Source organism: Nerophis ophidion, linkage group LG12, assembly GCF_033978795.1.
Source record: "Nerophis ophidion isolate RoL-2023_Sa linkage group LG12, RoL_Noph_v1.0, whole genome shotgun sequence".
NCBI lineage: Eukaryota > Metazoa > Chordata > Actinopteri > Syngnathiformes > Syngnathidae > Nerophis > Nerophis ophidion.
In genome coordinates, this window is record NC_084622.1 from 60,796,183 (window position 1) to 60,820,999 (window position 24,817).

General features: G+C 36.2%; 2 protein-coding genes across 2 annotated transcripts in view; one reads left to right on the forward strand and one right to left on the reverse strand.

Moving 5' to 3' along the window:
- The first annotated feature begins 5,954 nt into the window (after positions 1 to 5,954).
- Positions 5,955 to 13,135, forward strand: LOC133563645 (RNA cytidine acetyltransferase-like). The gene is made up of 8 exons (XM_061917904.1): positions 5,955 to 6,065; positions 9,191 to 9,298; positions 9,368 to 9,540; positions 10,889 to 11,008; positions 11,759 to 11,857; positions 12,665 to 12,738; positions 12,808 to 12,888; positions 12,959 to 13,135. The coding sequence occupies exons 1-8, from the start codon at positions 6,005 to 6,007 to the stop codon at positions 13,104 to 13,106; spliced, it is 864 nt and encodes a 287-aa protein (XP_061773888.1). The 5' UTR covers positions 5,955 to 6,004; the 3' UTR covers positions 13,107 to 13,135.
- The window catches only part of LOC133563644 (adenosine deaminase-like protein), a 39,648-nt gene continuing 27,928 nt past the window's right edge, over positions 13,098 to 24,817 (reverse strand). Inside the window, exon 10 of the mRNA XM_061917903.1 lies at positions 13,098 to 13,472. Coding sequence (XP_061773887.1) covers positions 13,281 to 13,472 — 192 coding nt within the window. The 3' untranslated portion in view covers positions 13,098 to 13,280. The remainder of the gene's footprint in view (positions 13,473 to 24,817) is intronic.

Consider the following 24,817-nt stretch of genomic DNA (forward strand, 5'->3'; position numbering starts at 1 on the left):
TTGTAGTCAGCATGTGTGATGGTATGGGGGTGTATTAGTGTGTTGTAGTCAGCATGTGTGATGGTATGGGGGTGTATTAGTGTGTTGTAGTCAGCATGTGTGATGTATGGGGGTGTATTAGTGTGTTGTAGTCAGCATGTGTGATGGTATGGGGGTGTATTAGTGTGTTGTAGTCAGCATGTGTGATGGTATGGGGGTGTATTAGTGTGCTGTAGTCAGCATGTGTGATGGTATGGGGGTGTTATTAGTCGTGTTTTAGTCAGCATGTGTGATGGTGTGGGGGTGTATTAGTGTGTTGTAGTCAGCATGTGTGATGGTGTGGGGGGTGTATTAGTGTGTTGTAGTCAGCATGTGTGATGGTGTGGGGGTGTATTAGTGTGTTGTAGTCAGCATGTGTGATGGTGTGGGGGTGTATTAGTGTGTTGTAGTCAGCATGTGTGATGGTATGGGGGTGTATTAGTGTGTTGTAGTCAGCATGTGTGATGGTTGGGGGTGTATTAGTGTGTTGTAGTCAGCATGTGTGATGGTGTGGGGGTGTATTAGTGTGTTGTAGTCAGCATGTGTGATGGTATGGGGGGTGTATTAGTGTGTTGTAGTCAGCATGTGTGATGGTGTGGGGGTGTATTAGTGTGTTGTAGTCAGCATGTGTGATGGTGTGGGGGTGTATTAGTGTGTTGTAGTCAGCATGTGTGTGAATGGTGTGGGGGTGTATTAGTGTGTTGTAGTCAGCATGTGTGATGGTATGGGGGTGTATTAATGTGTTGTAGTCAGCATGTGTGATGGTGTGGGGTGTATTAGTGTGTTGTAGTCAGCATGTGTGATGGTGTGGGGGTGTATTAGTGTGTTGTAGTCAGCATGTGTGATGGTGTGGGGGTGTATTAGTGTGTTGTAGTCAGCATGTGTGATGGTAATGGGGGTGTATTAGTGTGTTGTAGTCAGCATGTGTGATGGTATGGGGGTGTATTAGTGTGTTGTGTAGTCAGCATGTGTGATGGTATGGGGGTGTATTAGTGTGTTGTAGTCAGCATGTGTGATGGTATGGGGGTGTATTAGTGTGTTGTAGTCAGCATGTGTGATGGTGTGGGGTGTATTAGTGTGTTGTAGTCAGCATGTGTGATGGTATGGGGGTGTATTAGTGTGTTGTAGTCAGCATGTGTGATGGTAAGGGGGTGTATTAGTGTGTTGTAGTCAGCATGTGTGATGGTATGGGGGTGTATTAGTGTGTTGTAGTCAGCATGTGTGATGGTATGGGGGTGTATTAGTGTGCTGTAGTCAGCATGTGTGATGGTATGGGGGTGTATTAGTGTGTTGTAGTCAGCATGTGTGATGGTATGGGGGTGTATTAGTGTGTTGTAGTCAGCATGTGTGATGGTATGGGGGTGTATTAGTGTGTTGTAGTCAGCATGTGTGATGGTGTGGGGGTGTATTAGTGTGTTGTAGTCAGCATGTGTGATGGTATGGGGGTGTATTAGTGTGTTGTAGTCAGCATGTGTGATGGTTGTGGGGGTGTATTAGTGTGTTGTAGTCAGCATGTGTGATGGTATGGGGGTGTATTAGTGTGTTGTAGTCAGCATGTGTGATGGTTGGGGGTGTATTAGTGTGTTGTAGTCAGCATGTGTGATGGTATGGGGGTGTATTAGTGTGTTGTAGTCAGCATGTGTGATGGTATGGGGGTGTATTAGTGTGTTGTAGTCAGCATGTGTGATGGTATGGGGGTGTATTAGTGTGTTGTAGTCAGCATGTGTGATGGTATGGGGGTGTATTAGTGTGTTGTAGTCAGCATGTGTGATGGTATGGGGGTGTATTAGTGTGTTGGTAGTCAGCATGTGTGATGGTGTGGGGGTGTATTAGTGTGTTGTAGTCAGCATGTGTGATGGTATGGGGGTATTAGTGTGTTGTAGTCAGCATGTGATGGTGTGGGGGTGTATTAGTGTGTTGTAGTCAGCATGTGTGATGGTATGGGGGTGTATTAGTGTGTTGTAGTCAGCATGTGTGATGGTATGGGGGGTGTATTAGTGTGTTGTAGTCAGCATGTGTGATGGTATGGGGGTGTATTAGTGTGTTGTAGTCAGCATGTGTGATGGTATGGGGGTGTATTAGTGTGTTGTAGTCAGCATGTGTGATGGTATGGGGGTGTATTAGTGTGTTGTAGTCAGCATGTGTGATGGTGATGGGGGTGTATTAGTGTGTTGTAGTCAGCATGTGTGATGGTGTGGGGGTGTATTAGTGTGTTGTAGTCAGCATGTGTGATGGTAATATGGGGTGTATTAGTGTGTTGTAGACAGCATGTGTGATGGTATGGGGGTGTATTAGTGTGTTGTAGTCAGCATGTGTGATGGTATGGGGGTGTATTAGTGTGTTGTAGTCAGCATGTGTGATGGTATGGGGGTGTATTAGTGTGTTGTAGTCAGCATGTGTGATGGTATGGGGGTGTATAGTGTGTTGTAGTCAGCATGTGTGATGGTATGGGGGTGTATTAGTGTGTTGTAGTCAGCATGTGTGATGGTATGGGGTGTATTAGTGTGTTGTAGTCAGCATGTGTGATGGTATGGGGTGTATTAGTGTGTTGTAGTCAGCATGTGTGATGGTATGGGGGTGTATTAGTGTGCTGTAGTCAGCATGTGTGATGGTATGGGGGTGTATTAGTGTGTTGTAGTCAGCATGTGTGATGGTATGGGGGTGTATTAGTGTGTTGTAGTCAGCATGTGTGATGGTATGGGGGTGTATTAGTGTGTTGTAGTCAGCATGTGTGATGGTATGGGGTGTATTAGTGTGTTGTAGTCAGCATGTGTGATGGTATGGGGGGTATTAGTGTGTTGTAGTCAGCATGTGTGATGGTGTGGGGGTGTATTAGTGTGTTGTAGTCAGCATGTGTGATGGTATGGGGGTGTAAGAGTGTGTTGTAGTCAGCATGTGTGATGGTGTGGGGGTGTATTAGTGTGTTGTAGTCAGCATGTGTGATGGTATGGGGGTGTATGAGTGTGTTGTAGTCAGCATGTGTGATGGTGTGGGGGTGTATTAGTGTGTTGTAGTCAGCATGTGTGATGGTATGGGGGTGTATGAGTGTGTTGTAGTCAGCATGTGTGATGGTGTGGGGGTGTATTAGTGTGTTGTAGTCAGCATGTGTGATGGTATGGGGGTGTATTAGTGTGTTGTAGTCAGCATGTGTGATGGTGTGGGGGTGTATTAGTGTGTTGTAGTCAGCATGTGTGATGGTATGGGGGTGTATGAGTGTGTTGTAGTCAGCATGTGTGATGGTGTGGGGGTGTATTAGTGTGTTGTAGTCAGCATGTGTGATGGTATGGGGGTGTATTAGTGTGTTGTAGTCAGCATGTGTGATGGTATGGGGGTGTATTAGTGTGTTGTAGTCAGCATGTGTGATGGTATGGGGGTGTATTAGTGTGTTGTAGTCAGCATGTGTGATGGTATGGGGGTGTATTAGTGTGTTGTAGTCAGCATGTGTGATGGTGTGGGGGTGTATAGTGTGTTGTAGTCAGCATGTGTGATGGTATGGGGGTGTATTAGTGTGTTGTAGTCAGCATGTGTGATGGTGTGGGGGTGTATTAGTGTGTTGTAGTCAGCATGTGTGATGGTATGGGGGTGTATTAGTGTGTTGTAGTCAGCATGTGTGATGGTATGGGGGTGTATTAGTGTGTTGTAGTCAGCATGTGTGATGGTATGGGGGTGTATTAGTGTGTTGTAGTCAGCATGTGTGATGGTATGGGGGGTGTATTAGTGTGTTTGTAGTCAGCATGTGTGATGGTGTGGGGGTGTATTAGTGTGTTGTAGTCAGCATGTGTGATGGTGTGGGGGTTTGTATTAGTGTGTTGTAGTCAGCATGTGTGATGGTGTGGGGGTGTATTAGTGTGTTGTAGTCAGCATGTGTGATGGTATGGGGGTGTATTAGTGTGTTGTAGTCAGCATGTGTGATGTTATGGGGGTGTATTAGTGTGTTGTAGTCAGCATGTGTGATGGTATGGGGGTGTATTAGTGTGTTGTAGTCAGCATGTGTGATGGTATTGGGGGTGTATTAGTGTGTTGTAGTCAGCATGTGTGATGGTATGGGGGTGTATTAGTGTGTTGTAGTCAGCATGTGTGATGGTATGGGGGTGTATTAGTGTGTTGTAGTCAGCATGTGTGATGGTATGGGGTGTATTAGTTTGTTGTAGTCAGCATGTGTGATGGTATGGGGGTGTATTAGTGTGTTGTAGTCAGCATGTGTGATGGTATGGGGTGTATTAGTGTGTTGTAGTCAGCATGTGTGATGGTATGGGGGTGTATTAGTGTGTTGTAGTCAGCATGTGTGATGGTATGGGGGTGTATTAGTGTGTTGTAGTCAGCATGTGTGATGGTATGGGGTGTATTAAAGCCCAAGGCATGGGTAACTTACACATCTGTGAAGGCACCATTAATGCTGAATGGTCCATACAGGTTTTGGAGCCACATATGTTGTCATCCAAGCCACACATTATAACAGCATGGTTTCGTAGTAAAAGAGTGCAGGTACTTTTCCTGGCCCGCCTGCAGTCCAGACCTGTCTCCCATGGAAAATGTGTGGTGCATTATGAAGCTTAAAATACGACAGCTCACCCTATCTTTGTTTGTGAATTACTTAGCATTTTTTGGGAAGCTGCTTTTATACCCAATCATGGCACCCACCTGTTCCCAATTAGCCTGCACACCTGTGGGATGTTCCAAATAAGTGTTTGATGCGTATTCCTCAACTTTATCAGTATTTATTGCTACCTTTCCCAACTTCTCTGTCACGTGTTGCTGGCATCAAATTCTAAAGTTAATGATTATTGCACACAAAAAAAAATAAAGTTTATGAGTATGAACATCAAATATGTTGTCTTTGTAGCATATTCAACTGAATATGGCTTGAAAAGGATTTGCAAATCATTGTATTCTGTTTATATTTACATCCAACACAATTTCCCAACTCATATGGAAACGGGGTTTGTATGAAGGTGCGCTTGTTTTTGTCTATGTGAGGAGAGACAAGAAGAGTGAGAAAAGCCTGCAGTGTAATGCCGGCAGATGAAAGCAAATGCGTTGAGAAACATATACTTGAATACTCACGAAATAGTAATTTTCTCTATTGTACAGAGACAAACCTGCGATATATCGAGTATATTCATTATTATCGCCCAGCCCTAATTGAGAGTGCTGTTAGCTCGATGGTTGCAGTTTTGCGCAACATTTGGCAGTGCACTGTATTTAGCTGTAAAAAACGTACAGTGTGAACGCTCATACGCACTTATTGTCAGGTTCCAACACCGAACTTTCTATTAAACGAGACAACAAGCAAGGAATTAAACAGACAGGCATTTGATTTAGCTCATGAGGGAGAGCGCATGTGTGCCTGGCACCCTCTTACAGCGTCACCCCACCGCTCTGAGGAGGGAGCACCACGCCTCTGTATTTATTTGGGCATTTTCTTGATTACATAGCTGCAGTTACTGTCATAAACATCTGCCACACTCGGTCATAAACAGTTCAAAGAAAAGGTGTCTGGAGCGGTGTCGGGTTTGCCCCCTCTCTGCTGTGCAGACCTCATCAAAGAAACCGACACTTCCACGTCGCATTCAATTGCACACAGTGGAAGTTTATAAGCGGCTAAGATCAAAGACCGCCTTTGTCTTCTCGCAGAGCGACCTCAGCTCATTGGAAAATATGTTGTGTGATAACTTATATACAATTATTCCGACAGTAATTATGGAATTGCATGAGTTGGTAGAGAGCACATTGTGACAGATGCTTGCACTGTTGTCTTGTATCAAAAATGACGATCACAATCACTAATTTGACCATACCTTTTTTCCAACGCTACAAATTGCTCCTCAACCGCCATTATTTCACTTTAGCCCCTCCCCCGGAAGTCAAAACACAGCTTTCATTTATCGACAAGAAGTGGAAGCGACTATTTTCCATCCACAGCAGACACTCGTATTGACGCTTGTTCTTCTTGTAGAACGACCTGACGGGAGAGCACTCGTGTGTGATGCTGAAGGAGCTGACCACCGAAGAGGAGCAGAGCCCGTGGCTGTCTGCATTTTGGCAAGGTCAGCATTCACATCCTGTCTTACCGCTACAATATTCAAATGACATCACAACCGCCTCATTAGCTATGCGCGGTGGTCCAGCCAGCACCTGTGCTCAATGAGTACTCGGTGCCTTTCTCGAAGAACAACGCCCAACCCCTGCCTTGTTTTCGGCTGTACGAAGCCTTCGAATCGCAAAAATGAAGGGGTTCCTCAAGGGGTGACCAAGAAGGGCGGGAGAGTGCAAGATTTTAGGAAAGACGACGAGAAAAGTGGCGTGCATTCCAGTCTGAGGGAACTGAGTTGAAAAACACCCAAGTTTGCAGTGATCACTTTGTCTTTTAATATCATTTGAATATGCTTTCCTCGTTTAGTATTTCCCATTGAAGTATTATCTTGATGGTTTTTTATCTTATTTTTTAACAAAGCAGAAAGTCAGGGTCAATGATACTTTGTCAGGAAAGGTACTGTACTGACAAAAGAAAGGTCAGGTTTAAGCACCGAACTTTTGATTAAACAGAACAAAAAGCAAGGAAGGAAGCAGAGACAGATTTCAATTTTGCTCATGAGGAGATCGCCTGGAGCTGCACACTCAGTTACAGTCTCCCTCCATGCTCTGAGGTACTTCAGGACTTCCCTCGTTACATCGCTGAAGCTGCTTCCAAAGGGAGGGGTCACATATTACGCAAGCAGCTCCAGTAGACACAATATGTAATTATTCAGAATGAAAATGTGCCAAGCCAGGTGATTTCGCCCGGTCTCCGCGTTGAGGTACTTGACTGTTAGCAGGCTGAAAGACACAAACAGCTGCAGCGAGGCAACTCCTAACTTGCAGTGAAAGATAACAAGTTATTTGCCTTTAAGCATAAGAGTTATGTGATAATTATTCTAACAACAACCATCCTCTAGTTATTTAGTACACAAAAGTGTCAGAGTACACATGACAACAGGACAACAAATCAAATATGCTGATCATGTGGTAATTAGTTTATTAAATTAAAAGTTAAAGTAGCAATGGTTGTCACACACACACACACACACACACTAGGTGTGGTGAAATCTGTCCTCTGCATCTGACACATCACCCTTGATCACCCCCTGGGAGGTGAGGGGAGCAGTGAGCAGCAGCGGTGGCCGCGCCCGGTAATCACTTTTGGTGATTTAACCCCCAATTCCAAGCCTTGCTGCTGAGTGCCAAGCAGGGCAGTAATGGCTCCCATTTTTTTTATTAGTCTTTGGTATGACTCGGCTGGAGTTTGAACGCACGACCTACCCGTCTCAGGGCGGACACTCTAGAGCAACGCATGTATGTTGTTGGGTGTAAGCAGTCGATGTTCACATGGACGCAGAGTTCAATCATGAAATGCAACCTTACACATCCCAAAAAACGTGCAAATTTAGCCGTGAGAATCTTTATACCATTTTCCTTCAGGCAGCCTCACACAAAGAAATTGTAGACATATGCACATGTGTATATATATATATATATGTATATATATATGTATATATATATATATATATATATATATATGTATATATATATATATATATATATATATATATATATATATATATATACATATATATACATATGTATATGTATAATTATATATGTATGTATATGTATGTACATATACATACATACATACAAACTCCGTTTCCATATGAGTTGGGAAATTGTGTTAGATGTAAATATAAACAGAATACAATGATTTGCAAATCCTTTTCAAGCCATATTCAGTTGAATATGCTACAAAGACAACATATTTGATGTTCAAACTCATAAACTTTATTTTTTTTTTTTACAAAAAATAATTAACTTAGAATTTCATGGCTGCAACACGTGACAAAGTAGTTGGGAAAGGGAATGTTCACCACTGTGTTACATCACCTTTTCTTTTAACAACACTCAATAAACGTTTGGGAACTGAGGAAACTAATTGTTGAAGTTTTGAAAGTGGAATTCTTTACCATTCTTGTTTTATGTAGAGCTTCAGTCCTTCAACAGTCCGGGGTCTCCGTTGTCCTATTTTACACTTCATAATGCGCCACACATTTTCCATGGGAGACAGGTCTGGACTGTAGGCGGATGTACATATGTATGTACATCCGTATGTATATACATACATACGGATGTACATATATACATATGTATGCACATACATATGTATATTCATACATATGTATATACATACATGTATGTATATACATATGGATGTACATACATATGTACATCCATATGTATATACATACATGTATGTATATACATATGTACACACATACATACATACATACATATGTGCGTACATACATACATACATATGTATGTATATACATACGTGTGTATGTATATACATATGTATGTATATACATATTTATGTATACATTCGTATGTATATACATATGTATTTATGTGTACACATTATGTATGTAAGTATGTATGTATATACATATGTATGTACATATACATACATACATACATACATATACATGTATATGTATGTACAGTATATACATACATACATAAGTATACATTAGTATGTATATACATTAATATGTATGTATATAAATACATATGTTAACTGTAGAATCGAATCTTATCAAATTGTATGTACACTGTATTGAATCATATGGGTTTGTTCATTGAATGTACCAAATTGTTATACACTGCATCTAATCTTGTCATGCATCACAAAGAGAAGTCCAGCCCTACAACTTGTGTGTTCAAATGTTAATAAATGTTTAAACAAATTTAAATTTGAATTTAAAATTTAACACTGAATCATCCATTTTTTTATCTTTTCTTACACCTCTGAGTTTAATTTGCAATTATTCTATCGCCCAGCCCTAATCCGGGCTGATGATTTTAACTTGTCCTGAACATTTTGGAGCTAATCCTCCTTTTTCATTGTCCTAGTTAGTCTCTGTAAAGCAGCAGTTCCATTGGCAGCAAAACAGGCCCAGTGCATAATACTACCACCACCATGCTTGCAGTAGGCTTGGTGTTCCTGGGATTAAAGGCCTCACCTTTTCTTCTCCAAACATATTGCTGGGTCTTGTGGCCAAGCAGCTCCATTTTGGTTTCATCTGACATCAGGAGATCAAAGATAATACCATTTTATATCTAAATGTTGTCTCTCATCCAGATTTCCGCCGGCGCTTCCTGTCCCTGCTCTCCTTCCAGTTCTGCAACTTCCCCCCCAGCTTGGCCCTCAGCATCCTGCAGAACAAGAACGCCAAGGAGGCCGTGAGCAGTAGGTCCCCTGCAGAGAGCGTCCCGGACCTGTCGTAGTGGTCCTGACCCAAGTCTCTGCTCCTTGCAGCTATGAGCAGCTCGCAGCTGGCGGTCCACTTCAGTCCCTACGACCTCAAGCGCCTGGAGCTGTACTCCCGCAGCATGGTGGACTACCACCTCATCATGGACCTGGTCCCCAGCGTGGCACGCCTCTTCTTCCTCAAACAGATGGGTGACCTCTCCTTGTCGGCAGCACAATGCGTAAGAAGGCCCTGATGCGGTCGTGCTCCCCGCCTTGATGCGGTCGTGCTCCCCGTCCTGATGCGGTTGTGCTCGCCGCCCTGATGCGGTCGTGCTCCCCGCCCTGATGCGGTTGTGCTCCCCGCCCTGATGCGGTCGTGCTCCCCGCCCTGATGCGGTTGTGCTCCCCGCCCTGATGCGGTTGTGCTCCCCGCCCTGATGCGGTCGTGCTCCCCGCCCTGATGCGGTCGTGCTCCCCGCCCTGATGCGGTCGTGCTCCCCGCCCTGATGCGGTTGTGCTCCCCGCCCTGATGCGGTCGTGCTCCCCGCCCTGATGCGGTTGTGCTCCTCCCCGCCCTGATGCGGTTGTGCTCGCCGCCCTGATGCGGTTGTGCTCCCCGCCCTGATGCGGTTGTGCTCCCCGCCCTGATGCGGTCGTGCTCCCCGCCCTGATGCGGTCGTGCTCCCCGCCCTGATGCGGTCGTGCTCCCCGCCCTGATGCGGTCGTGCTCCCCGCCCTGATGCGGTCGTGCTCCCCGCCCTGATGCGGTTGTGCTCCCCGCCCTGATGCGGTCGTGCTCCCCGCCCTGATGCGGTCGTGCTCCCCGCCCTGATGCGGTCGTGCTCCCCGCCCTGATGCGGTTGTGCTCCCCGCCCTGATGCGGTTGTGCTCCCCGCCCTGATGCGGTCGTGCTCCTCCCCGCCCTGATGCGGTTGTGCTCGCCGCCCTGATGCGGTTGTGCTCCCCGCCCTGATGCGGTTGTGCTCCTCCCCGCCCTGATGCGGTTGTGCTCGCCGCCCTGATGCGGTTGTGCTCCCCGCCCTGATGCGGTTGTGCTCCTCCCCGCCCTGATGCGGTTGTGCTCCTCCCCGCCCTGATGCGGTTGTGCTCCTCCCCGCCCTGATGCGGTTGTGCTCGCCGCCCTGATGCGGTTGTGCTCCCCGCCCTGATGCGGTCGTGCTCCTCCCCGCCCTGATGCGGTTGTGCTCGCCGCCCTGATGCGGTTGTGCTCCCCGCCCTGATGCGGTTGTGCTCCTCCCCGCCCTGATGCGGTTGTGCTCGCCGCCCTGATGCGGTTGTGCTCCCCGCCCTGATGCGGTTGTGCTCCTCCCCGCCCTGATGCGGTTGTGCTCCTCCCCGCCCTGATGCGGTTGTGCTCCCCGCCCTGATGCGGTTGTGCTCCCCGCCCTGATGCGGTTGTGCTCCCCGCCCTGATGCGGTTGTGCTCCCCGCCCTGATGCGGTTGTGCTCCCCGCCCTGATGCGGTTGTGCTCCCCGCCCTGATGCGGTTGTGCTCCCCGCCCTGATGCGGTTGTGCTCCTCCCCGCCTGTGTCGACACTCATGTGTGCCTGCCTGCTCTTTTCCAGGCTCTGCTGCTGGGCTTGGGGCTGCAGCACAAGTCCGTGGAGCAGCTACAGAAGGAGATTGACCTCCCCAGCTCGCAGCTTTTGGGGCTCTTCAACCGTCTCGTGCGCAAGTTTGTGCAAGTAAGACATAAAAAGACACACAAACAATTCAGCAGCTATTTTTATTACACTACAGTCGTCCCTCACAACTTTGTGCTTCAATTATTGCACTTTCACCACATGCTGGTGTTTTAGGCGTATTGTGTGTGTGTGTGTGTGTGTATATATTTATTTATTTTTTGTTTAAATTAATAATTTTCAGGCAAATAATGGCATTCTCTCGATAAGCTTCAATGGTTTTTACTTCACAGGTGTGCTTGAAGCTCATGGAGAGAATACCAAGAGCTTGCAAAGCAGTAATCAGAGAAAATGGTGGTTATTTTGAAGAAACTAGAATATTAACATGTTTTCAGTTATTTCACCTTTGTTAAGTACATAACTCCACATGTTCATTCATAGTTGTGATGTGACAAAAGTAAATAGTCATGAAAAAGAAGACATTGATTGAGGAGAAGGTGTGTCTGTACTGTACATCTGTCATCTGTCACCTGTCATCTGTCACCTGTCACCTGTCACCTGTCATCTGTCACCTGTCACCTGTCATCTGCACAGTTGTGGTCAGACACATTGAAGGTGAATTTATTTCATTTAAGCTTTCATCACGTATTTTATAATTGACGGATTTAAATGTAAGAAAAACAAATCTTGAAATCTTCACACAAAGTTCAATATGTGCTTTTCATTTCTTCAGGATTGTTTTTGATTAAAAAATGGTCGCTGACTGTTTAAAGCCCACAAGTCACATCTTTTTTTTTTTTTTTACTTTTGCAGGTTTTTACCAGCATTCAGGAAAAGGCCATCGAAGCAGAGATGGCGAAGACAAAAGACGTCAGCATGGAGCCAACTGTCCTAAGTCTTCAGGATGATCTAGTAAGACTGTAAAAACACCCTTAACCTCTTAAGGCCCAAGCTCTTTTTAGGGACCGATGTCCAAAAGGGACAGAGGACCCTATTGAATTTCTAGTGTTTTATTATTATTATTAATTACTATACCGCTGCCTCTTTGAGCTGTAATTTGACCCCCTTAACATGCTTCAAAACTCACCATATTTGACACATACTTCAGGAATGGCAAAAATTGTGATCTAATCAAAAAACCAAACCCCAAAACTCAAAATTGCGCTCTAGCGCCCCCTCAGAAGAAAACACAAAGAACACTGCCTCTAACTCCCAGTAGGAATGTTGTAGATACAATTCCCCCTACAATACAAAAGATGGCTATAAGTATTCGGTCCCGTCCATCGCTGCTTGCAGCTTTAATTTTTTTTACATGCTTTTTGTATTTCTCTTTGCTCTTTTTGGACCCTAATTAGAATAAAAACTAAGATTCATCTTTTGATATGTACTTAGTCCATAAGTACACAAATGTGTACTTCATGTTTAGTGACAGGCTGATTGTTATTTTTACACTTGTATGTTATAGTTTTCTGACACCACCAGATGCAGTATAAGTGTCCACATAAGTGGCCATAAGACCCCAATTTAGTAGTGTAGACAATTGTGGAAATAAGAGCTAAAAGGTGCTGTCCACACATGTGGCCACTAAACCTTTTAGAGGTTTTAAATTTGGTAATGTTCCAGGTAAGATAAGCCTCCAAAGTTAGGCAAATATTTGAAGAAAGCGAGCAAAGCGGCATTTTCCTGGATGTTCTTTTAAAAGCGAGTGTGTTTGGTCAGAATGATGCGGCAAAGGAGTTTGAGGAGAAACACAAGCAGGACAAAGAGAAAGTGAGAGACCTTGACCTGGAACAGTAAGTGTGGAACATCTCCTACGTGGACTTTGTTGACGGAGACCAGATTAAGTGCTTGTCCTTTTCCAGGTACAAGATCCGCGGCGACGACGAGGAATGGGACGAGGTGCTGAAGACGGCCGGCGGCACGGCCATGGTCAGCATCAAAAGGTGCCTCAGCCTCAGGGGGGTCAGCGGGTGTTGATGTGACGTGCAGACTAACTTGAGTCCACTCTGACAGTGACAAGAAGAGGAAGCTGGGCGGAGGAAAGGAGGCGTCGACCAATGGCGGCGTGGTGCACGGGAAGCAAAGGAAGACAGAAGTCCAGCATGGAAAGTTCAAGAAGAACAAACATGGCAACAAATCTGGAAAGAAGGCGTTCAAGTGATGTCACTTTATTAAATGATGTAGAACAAATAGACGCCTTTTTTAATGAAAATACTTTGACTTGATCATTAAGTGTTGCTTGAGTGCTACAAAGATTAAAAAAGAGTTAGTAGTTTCCCTTTAGCAGAACATGAGGTAAGTCGATGGCAGAGCTGCCTGTCTTAAAAAAAAAAGCTCATTTGAGGACCCGAGGCTGTAACTCAGTCCACTTTTGTCTCAGCTGCTGCTTGAGTGCTTCCGGTGCAAAGATGCAGTCGATGGCCTGCTTGGAGAGCGCCCACACCGCCTGCTGGTCCAGACCGAAGGTGGCCGCCGCCAGCTGGTACTCCTGGGACAAGTCTGTGCTGAAGACTCCCTTGTCGTCCGTCTGGCACAGAGAAGGACAAAAAAGGACCATCCTGGTGAGTAGCTCACGCACTAAATGAAGATTGTTGTTACTTCACCACTTTCACTTCCTGCCGTCTCAGCACATTCAACTTTTTAAAGCAGCCAGACTTGAGTACACTTGGACGTGTTGATGTTGAAAGCAGGCAGGTTTTAGTGGAGGGTTTAAAGAGCACACGGTTGAGGATACATACATACATATATATATATATATATATGTATGTATATACATACATTTGTATAAACATATGTATGTATATACATATATAAGCATGTATGTATGTGAATACATATGTATGTATATAGATACATACATGCTTATATATGTATATGCATACATATGTATGTATTTACATACATATGTATTCACATACATGCTTACATATGTATGTATGTATATACATACATATGTATTTATATACATATGTATATTTATATACATATATATGCATGTACATACATACGTATGTATATACTTATGTATATACATACATATGTATGTATGTTTATTCATATGAATGTATATACATACATTTGTATATGCATACATATATATATATATATACATACATATGTATGTATACACATAGGTATATACATACATATGTATGTATATACTTATGTATATACATGTATATACTTATGTATATACATATATAAGTATATGAATACATATGTATGTATATACATACATATGTATGTATGTATGAATATACATACATTTGTATATACATGCATATGTGTATATACATACATCTGTATATACATATTTATGTATACATACATATGTATATATGTATACACATACATTATATATATGTTTGTATATACATACATATGTATGTATATACATGCATGTGTATGTATATACATAAGGATATACATACGTATATACATGTGTATGTATGTACATAAGGATATACATACGTATATACATGTATATGTATATACATGTATATACATATATATGTATATACATATATATGTACAGGAATACATATGTATGTATAGGAATACATCTGTATGTATATACATACATTTTTATGTATATACATATGTATGTATATACATACATTTGTATATATGTATGTATATACATACATTTGTATATACATAAGTATATGCATATGTATGTATATATGTATATGAATACATATGTATGTATATGAATACATATGTATATACGTATGTATGTATATACATAAGTATATGCATATGTATGTATATATGTATATGAATACATATGTATGTATATGAATACATATGTATATACATATGTATGTATATACTTATGTATGTAGATACATACATATATATGTACGTATATACATATGTATGTGTATACATGCATATGTACGTATATACATACGTATGTATGTATATACAAACGTATGTATATACATAAGTATATGCATATGTATGTATATATGTATATGAATACATATGTATGTATATGAATACATATGTATATACGTATGTATGTATATACATAAGTATATGCATATGTATGTATATATGTATATGAATACATATGTATGTATATGAATACATATGTATATACGTATGTATGTATATACTTATGTATGTAGATACATACATATATATGTACGTATATACATATGTATGTGTATACATGCATATGTACGTATATACATGCATATGTACGTATATACATACATATGTATGTATATACATACATATGTATATACATACATATGTATGTATATACATACATATGTATGTACATATGTGTATACATGCATATGTACGTATATACATACATATGTATTTATATACATATGTATATTTATATACATATATATGCATGTACATACATACGTATGTATATACTTATGTATATACATACATATGTATGTTTATTCATATGAATGTATATACATACATTTGTATATGCATACATATATATATATATACATACATATGTATGTATACACATAGGTATATACATACATATGTATGTATATACTTATGTATATACATGTATATACTTATGTATATACATATATAAGTATATGAATACATATGTATGCATATACATACATATGTATGTATGTATGAATATACATACATTTGTATATACATGCATATGTGTATATACATACATCTGTATATACATATTTATGTATACATACATATGTATATATGTATACACATACATTATATATATGTTTGTATATACATACATATGTATGTTTATTCATATGAATGTATATACATACATTTGTATATGCATACATATATATATATACATACATATGTATGTATACACATAGGTATATACATACATATGTATGTATATACTTATGTATATACATGTATATACTTATGTATATACATATATAAGTATATGAATACATATGTATGTATATACATACATATGTATGTATGTATGAATATACATACATTTGTATATACATGCATATGTGTATATACATACATCTGTATATACATATTTATGTATACATACATATGTATATATGTATACACATACATTATATATATGTTTGTATATACATACATATGTATGTATATACATGCATGTGTATGTATATACATAAGGATATACATACGTATATACATGTGTATGTATGTACATAAGGATATACATACGTATATACATGTATATGTATATACATGTATATACATATATATGTATATACATGTATATACATATATATGTATATACATATATATGTATAGGAATACATATGTATGTATAGGAATACATCTGTATGTATATACATACATTTTTATGTATATACATATGTATGTATATACATACATTTGTATATATGTATGTATATACATACATTTGTATATACATAAGTATATGCATATGTATGTATATATGTATATGAATACATATGTATGTATATGAATACATATGTATATACGTATGTATGTATATACATAAGTATATGCATATGTATGTATATATGTATATGAATACATATGTATGTATATGAATACATATGTATATATGTATGTATGTATATACTTATGTATGTAGATACATACATATATATGTACGTATATACATATGTATGTGTATACATGCATATGTACGTATATACATACGTATGTATGTATATACAAACGTATGTATATACATAAGTGTATGCATATGTATGTATATATGTATATGAATACATATGTATGTATATGAATACATATGTATATACGTATGTATGTATATACATAAGTATATGCATATGTATGTATATATGTATATGAATACATATGTATGTATATGAATACATATGTATATACGTATGTATGTATATACTTATGTATGTAGATACATACATACATATGTATATACATACATATGTATGTATATACATATGTATGTACATATGTGTATACATGCATATGTACGTATATACATACATATGTATATACATACATATGTATATACATACATTTGTATATACATATGTATGTATATACAAATGTATGTGTACACATGCATATGTATGTATATACATGCATATGTATGTGTATACATGCATTAGTATGTGTATACATGCATATGTACGTATATACATACATATATGTATACACTTACATATGTATATATGTATGTATATACATACATATGTGTGTGTATATACATACATGTGTGTATATACATATGTATGTATGTATATACATATGTATGTGTATACATACATATGTATATACATATATACGTATGTATGTATATACATATATACGTATGTATGTATGTATATGCATACATATGTATGTATATGAATACATATGTATATACGTATGTATGTATACACATATGTATGTATATACATACATATGTGTGTATATATACATACCTATGTGTGTGTATATACATATATATGTATATACATACATTTGTATATACTTATGTATGTAGATACATACATATATATGTACGTATATACATATGTATGTGTATACATGCAAATGTATGTGTATATGTATGTATATGCATACATATGTATGTATGTATATACATATGTGTGTATATACATACATGTGTGTATACATATATACTTATGTATGCATATACATATATACGTATGTATGTATATGCATACATATGTATGTATATACATATGGAAGTATACATACATATGTATTTATATACATATGTATGGATATGCGTACATATGTATGTATATACATATGCATGTATGTATGTACGTATATACATACGTATGTATGAATGTATATATGTATGTATGTATGTATGTATATACATACACACAAGTGTATGTATATACATACAAATGTATGTATGTATATACATATGTACATACATACGTACATACATATGTATATACATATGCATGTATATACATACATATGTATGTATATACATACATGTGTATATATATACATACATATATGTATATACAAATGTATGTATATACATATATATGTACATACATACATTCGTATGTACATATGCATGTGTATACATGCATATGTGTGTATATACATACATGTGTATGTATATACATACATGTGTATGTATATACATACATGTGTATGTATATACATACATGTGTATGTATATACATACATATGTATATATGTATGTAAATGAATACGTATGTATGTATGTATCCATTCATATGTATGTATATACATACATATGCATGTATACACATACATATGTATGTATGCATATACATACATACATATGTATATACGCACATACATATGTATGTATATACATACATGTATATATATACATACATATATATGTATGTACAAATGTATGTATGTATATACATACATATGTATATATGTATGTATATACATACATATGTATATACATACATACATACATACATATGTATATACATACATACATATGTATGTATGTATGTATATATACATATGTATATATGCATGCATATACATATGTATGTATATACATGCATATGTATGTATATACATACGTATGTATGTATATACATACGTATGTATGTATATACATACATATGTATATATGTATGTATATACATACGTATGTATGTATATACATACATATGTATATATGTATGTATATACATACATATGTATGTATGTATATATACATATGTATGCATATACGTATGTATGTATGTATATACATACGTATGTATGTGTATACATACATATGTATATATATACGTATGTATATACATACATATATATGTATGTATGTATGCATGTACATACATACGTAGGTATATACATATGTATGTATATACATACATATGTATGTATATATATATACATATATATACTGTGTTGGCCCTGCGATGAGGTGGCGACTTGTCCAGGGTGTACCCCGCCTTCTGCCCGATTGTAGCTGAGATAGGCGCCAGCGCCCCCCGCGACCCCGATAGGGAATAAGCGGTAGAAAATGGATGGATGGATGTATATACACATGTGTGTATGTATGTATATGTATACATTTGTATGTATGTATATGTATTTACATATGTATGTATATACATACATATGTATATATGTATGTATATACATACATATGTATATACATACATATGTATATACATACATATGTATGTATGTACATATGTATATACATACATATGCATATACATATGTATGTATATACATACATATATACATATGTATGTATGTATATACATACATATGTACATACATATGTATGTATGTACATATATGCATATATACATGTATATATGTATATATATGTATATATATGCATATATACATACATATGTATATACATATACATACATATGTAAATACATATACATACATACAAATGTATACATATACATACATACACACATGTGTATATACATATGTATGTATATACATACATATGAAGAGTTCATATGCAAAAGCAGATAAATCCATTTTGACCGATTCTGTATATTAACGATTTTCTGCCTGCTGGTGTTGCCGGTCAACACAGATAGACAGACAACATTGATAGGCGCCAGCGCCCCCCGCGACCCCGAACGGGAATAAGCGGCAGAAAATGGATGGATGGATGGTGTTGCCGGTACATGTACAAGCATACAATGGTTTATTTAATATCAACATAAGCAAGTCATGAAAGCCTAAACTTTTAAGAAATGCTGATGTAATGAATGGCTTTCAAATAAGAGTGTTTGATGTTGTTTTACGTCAAAAGCAGATATATCCAAATTATGATATGTTGCAAAAACAGATATCTCCAAAATCGTTTTCTTTGCGGTCGTTATTTCGCATAATATTCAAGATAAAGATAGAGAGAAAAACAGAACGTGAAATTTATCGAAAGCCACATTTCAAGGTAACAACTGTTCACATTTCTTTACTTCATTATTTAACAGTTTCGGTCCCTTGGTACGTATAAATCTAGCTGTCCCTGCGAACATTGTTTTTTCGTACTTGCTAACCGGACATGCTTTTTTGGAACTGTGACCTCACATATTTACCTTGTGCTTTTCAGCACAAAATGAAAAAACAAAAAAACAGTGTTGCAATGAAGACAATGTTTTATTAATAAAAACAAGCACAAATGCTCAACCTGGTTTGCCTATCAAAAACACTCCTGTGCAGATAACAGCTCACTCATCATCGCTATCGACATTAGCTCCATGCTCGACAACATCGTTTAACGCAGCGGTGTAAAACTCACGGACACGCGTGCTAGCGCCAACATCAAATAATAACTTCAACGTCAGTTTTTTTCGCTGGCTTAACAGTGTTGACAGGAGAAGCTTCCAAATTATTCATGCGCGGATAACAACACTGAGTGACTCCGTGCGCGCCGCCATTTTGTTTGTCACGTGATCCCGTACTGCAGCGCTGGTTGGGCAAACGGATATATCGGCTTTTGTGGTAAATGATCCATGGCGCTTATCGGCCTTTGCAATAAATCGCTGAACTAAATGACGTTAAAAGCGACATTTGTCCGCATTTGCAAACAAATTGATTTTGGTATACCACAATAGAAGCGGCGGACTATATATTACCGAGGCTGGGCTAAACTTTATCAAAATGGCGTTTATCGGTTTTTGCGTATGAACTCTTCATATGTAGGTATATACATACATATGTATATACCTACGTATGTATGTATATACATACATGTGTATGTATATACATACATGTGTATGTATATACATACATGTGTATGTATATACATACATGTGTATGTATATACATACATGTGTATGTATATACATACATGTGTATGTATATACATACATATGTATGTATATACATGCATACATATGCATGTATATACATACATACACACATGTGTATATACATACATATGTATGTATATACATACATATGTATATACCTACGTATGCATGTATATGCATACATACATATGTATATACATTCATACATACATATATATGTATGTATATACATACGTATGTATGTATATACATACGTATGTATGTATATACATACATACGTATGTGCGTATATACATATGTATGTATGCATATGCATATGTATGTATGCATATATATACATACATATGTATGTATATACATACATATGTATGTGCGTATATACATATATATGTATGCATATGTATGTATGCATGTATATACATACATATGTATGTATATACATACATATGTATGTGCGTATATACATATGTATGTATGCATATGTATGTATGCATGTATATACATACATATGTATGTATATACATACATATGTATATACATATATACATACATGTATATATATACATACATATATATGTATATACAAATGTATGTATGTATATACATATATATGTACATACATACATTCGTATGTACATATGCATGTGTATACATGCATATGTGTGTATATACATATGTATGTATATACATACATGTGTATGTATATACATACATGTGTATGTATATATGTATGTATATATGTATGTATATACATACATATATATGTATGTAGATACATACATATGTATGTATATACATACATATATATGTATGTAGATACATACATATGTATGTATGTATATAAATACATATGTATGTATATACATACATATGTATGTATATACATACATATGTATATGCATACATACATATGTATATACGCACATACATATGTATGTATGCATATACATATGTATGTATATACATACACACATGTATCTATCTATATACATATGTAAGTATATACATATGTATGTATATACATATATATGTATGGATGCATATACATACGTATATACATATGTATGTATATACATGCATATGTATGTATATACATCCATATGTATGTATGTATGTATATACATACATATGTATGTATGTGTGCATATACATACATACGTATGTATATACATACATATGTATGTATATGCACACATACATACATATGTATGTATATACATACATACATATGGATGTATATACATACATATGTATGCATGTATGTACATACATACGTATATACATATACATACATGCAAATGTATGTATATACATATGTATATATATATACTTACATATCTATATATATCTCTATATATATGTATGTATATACATACATATGTATGTATGTATATACATACATATGCATGTATATACATATGTATATACATACATGCATACGTATGTATTTATATACATACATACGTATATACATATGTATGTATATGCATACGTATGTATATACATATGTATGTATATGCATACATACGTATGTATGTATGTATATACATACATATGTATGTATATACATACATGTGTATGTATATACATACATATGTATATATGTATGTAGATACATACATATGTATGTATGTATGCATATACATACATACGTATGTATGTACATATGTACATACATATCTATATACGTACATACGTACATACATACGTATGTATATACATACATACATATGTATGTATGTATGCATATACATACATACATACGTATGTATGTATATACATACATACATATGTATGTATGTATGCATATACATACATACGTATGCATGTATGTATATACATATGTATGTATATACATACATATGTATGTATATACATACATATGTATATACATACGTATGCATATACATACATATGTATATACGTATGTATGTATATAAATACATACGTATGCATGTATACGTATGCATATATACATACATATGTATGTATGTACATATGTATATACATACATATGCATATACATACATATGCATATACATATGTATATACATACATACATATGTACATACATACATATGTATATACATATGTATGTATATACATACATATGTATGTATATACATACATGCATACGTATGTATGTATATGCATACATACATACATATGTATGTATGTATATACATACATACGTATGTATGTACGTATGTACGTATATACATATGTATGTATATACATACATACGTATGTATGTATATACATCCATATGCATGTATATACATACATACATATGTATATACATATGTATGTATATACATATGTATGTATATACATATGTATGTATATACATATGTATGTATATACATACGTATGTATATACATACGTATGTATATACATATGTATGTATATACATACATATGTATGTATATACATACATGCATACGTATGTATGTATATGCATACATACATACATATGTATGTATGTATATACATACATACGTATGTATGTATATGCATACATACATACATATGTATGTATGTATATACATACATACGTATGTATGTATATACATCCATATGCATGTATATACATACATACATATGTATGTATATACATATGTATGTATATACATACATATGTATATACATACATATGTATGTATGTATATACATACATATGTATATACATACATATGTACATACATACGTATATACATATGTATGTATATACATACATATGTATGTATATACATACATGCATACGTATGTACGTATATGCATACATACATACATATGTATGTATGTATATACATACATACGTATGTATGTACGTATATACATATGTATGTATATACATACATACATATGTATGTATATACATATGTATGTATATACATATGTATGTATATACATACGTATGTATATACATATGTATGTATATACATACATATGTATGTATATACATACATGCATACGTATGTATGTATATGCATACATATGTATGTATGTATATACATACATACGTATGTATGTACGTATGTACGTCTATACATATGTATGTATATACATACATACATACGTATGTATGTATATACATCCATATGCATGTATATACATACACACATATGTATGTACATACATATGTATGTATATACATACATGCATATGGATGTATATACATACATACATACGTATGTATGTATGTATATACATACATATGTATGTATATACATACATATGTATATACATACATGCATACGTATGCATGTATATACATACGTATATACATATGTATGTATGTACATACGTATGTATATGCATATGTATATACATACATATGCATATACATACGTATGTATGTATATACATACATATGTATATACATACATACATATGTATATACATACATACATACGTATGCATGTATATACATACGTATATACATATGTATGTATGTACATACATACATATGTGTGTATGTACATACATATGTATGTATGTATATACATACGTACATACATATGTATGTATGCATATGTATGTATGCATGTATATACATACATACATATGTATATATATACATACATATATATGTGTGTACATATGTATGTATGTATATACATACATATGTATGTATGTATGCATATGCATATGTATGTATGCATGTATATACATGTATGTATATATATATGTATATACATATGTATGTATATACATACATATGTATGTATGTATGTATATACATACATACATATGTATGTATGTATATACATACATATGTATGTATATACATACACACATACATATGTATGTATATACATATGTATGTATATACATACATATGTATGTATATACATACATATGTATATACATACGTACATATGTATGTATATACATATGTATGTATATACATACGTATATACATATGTACTGTATGTATGTACATACATACATATGTGTGTATGTACATACATATGTATATATGTATGCATATACATACATACGTATGTATGTATATACATACATATGTATGTATGTATATACATACGTACATACATATGTATGTATGCATATGTATGTATGCATGTATATACATACATACATATGTATATATATACATACATATATATGTGTGTACATATG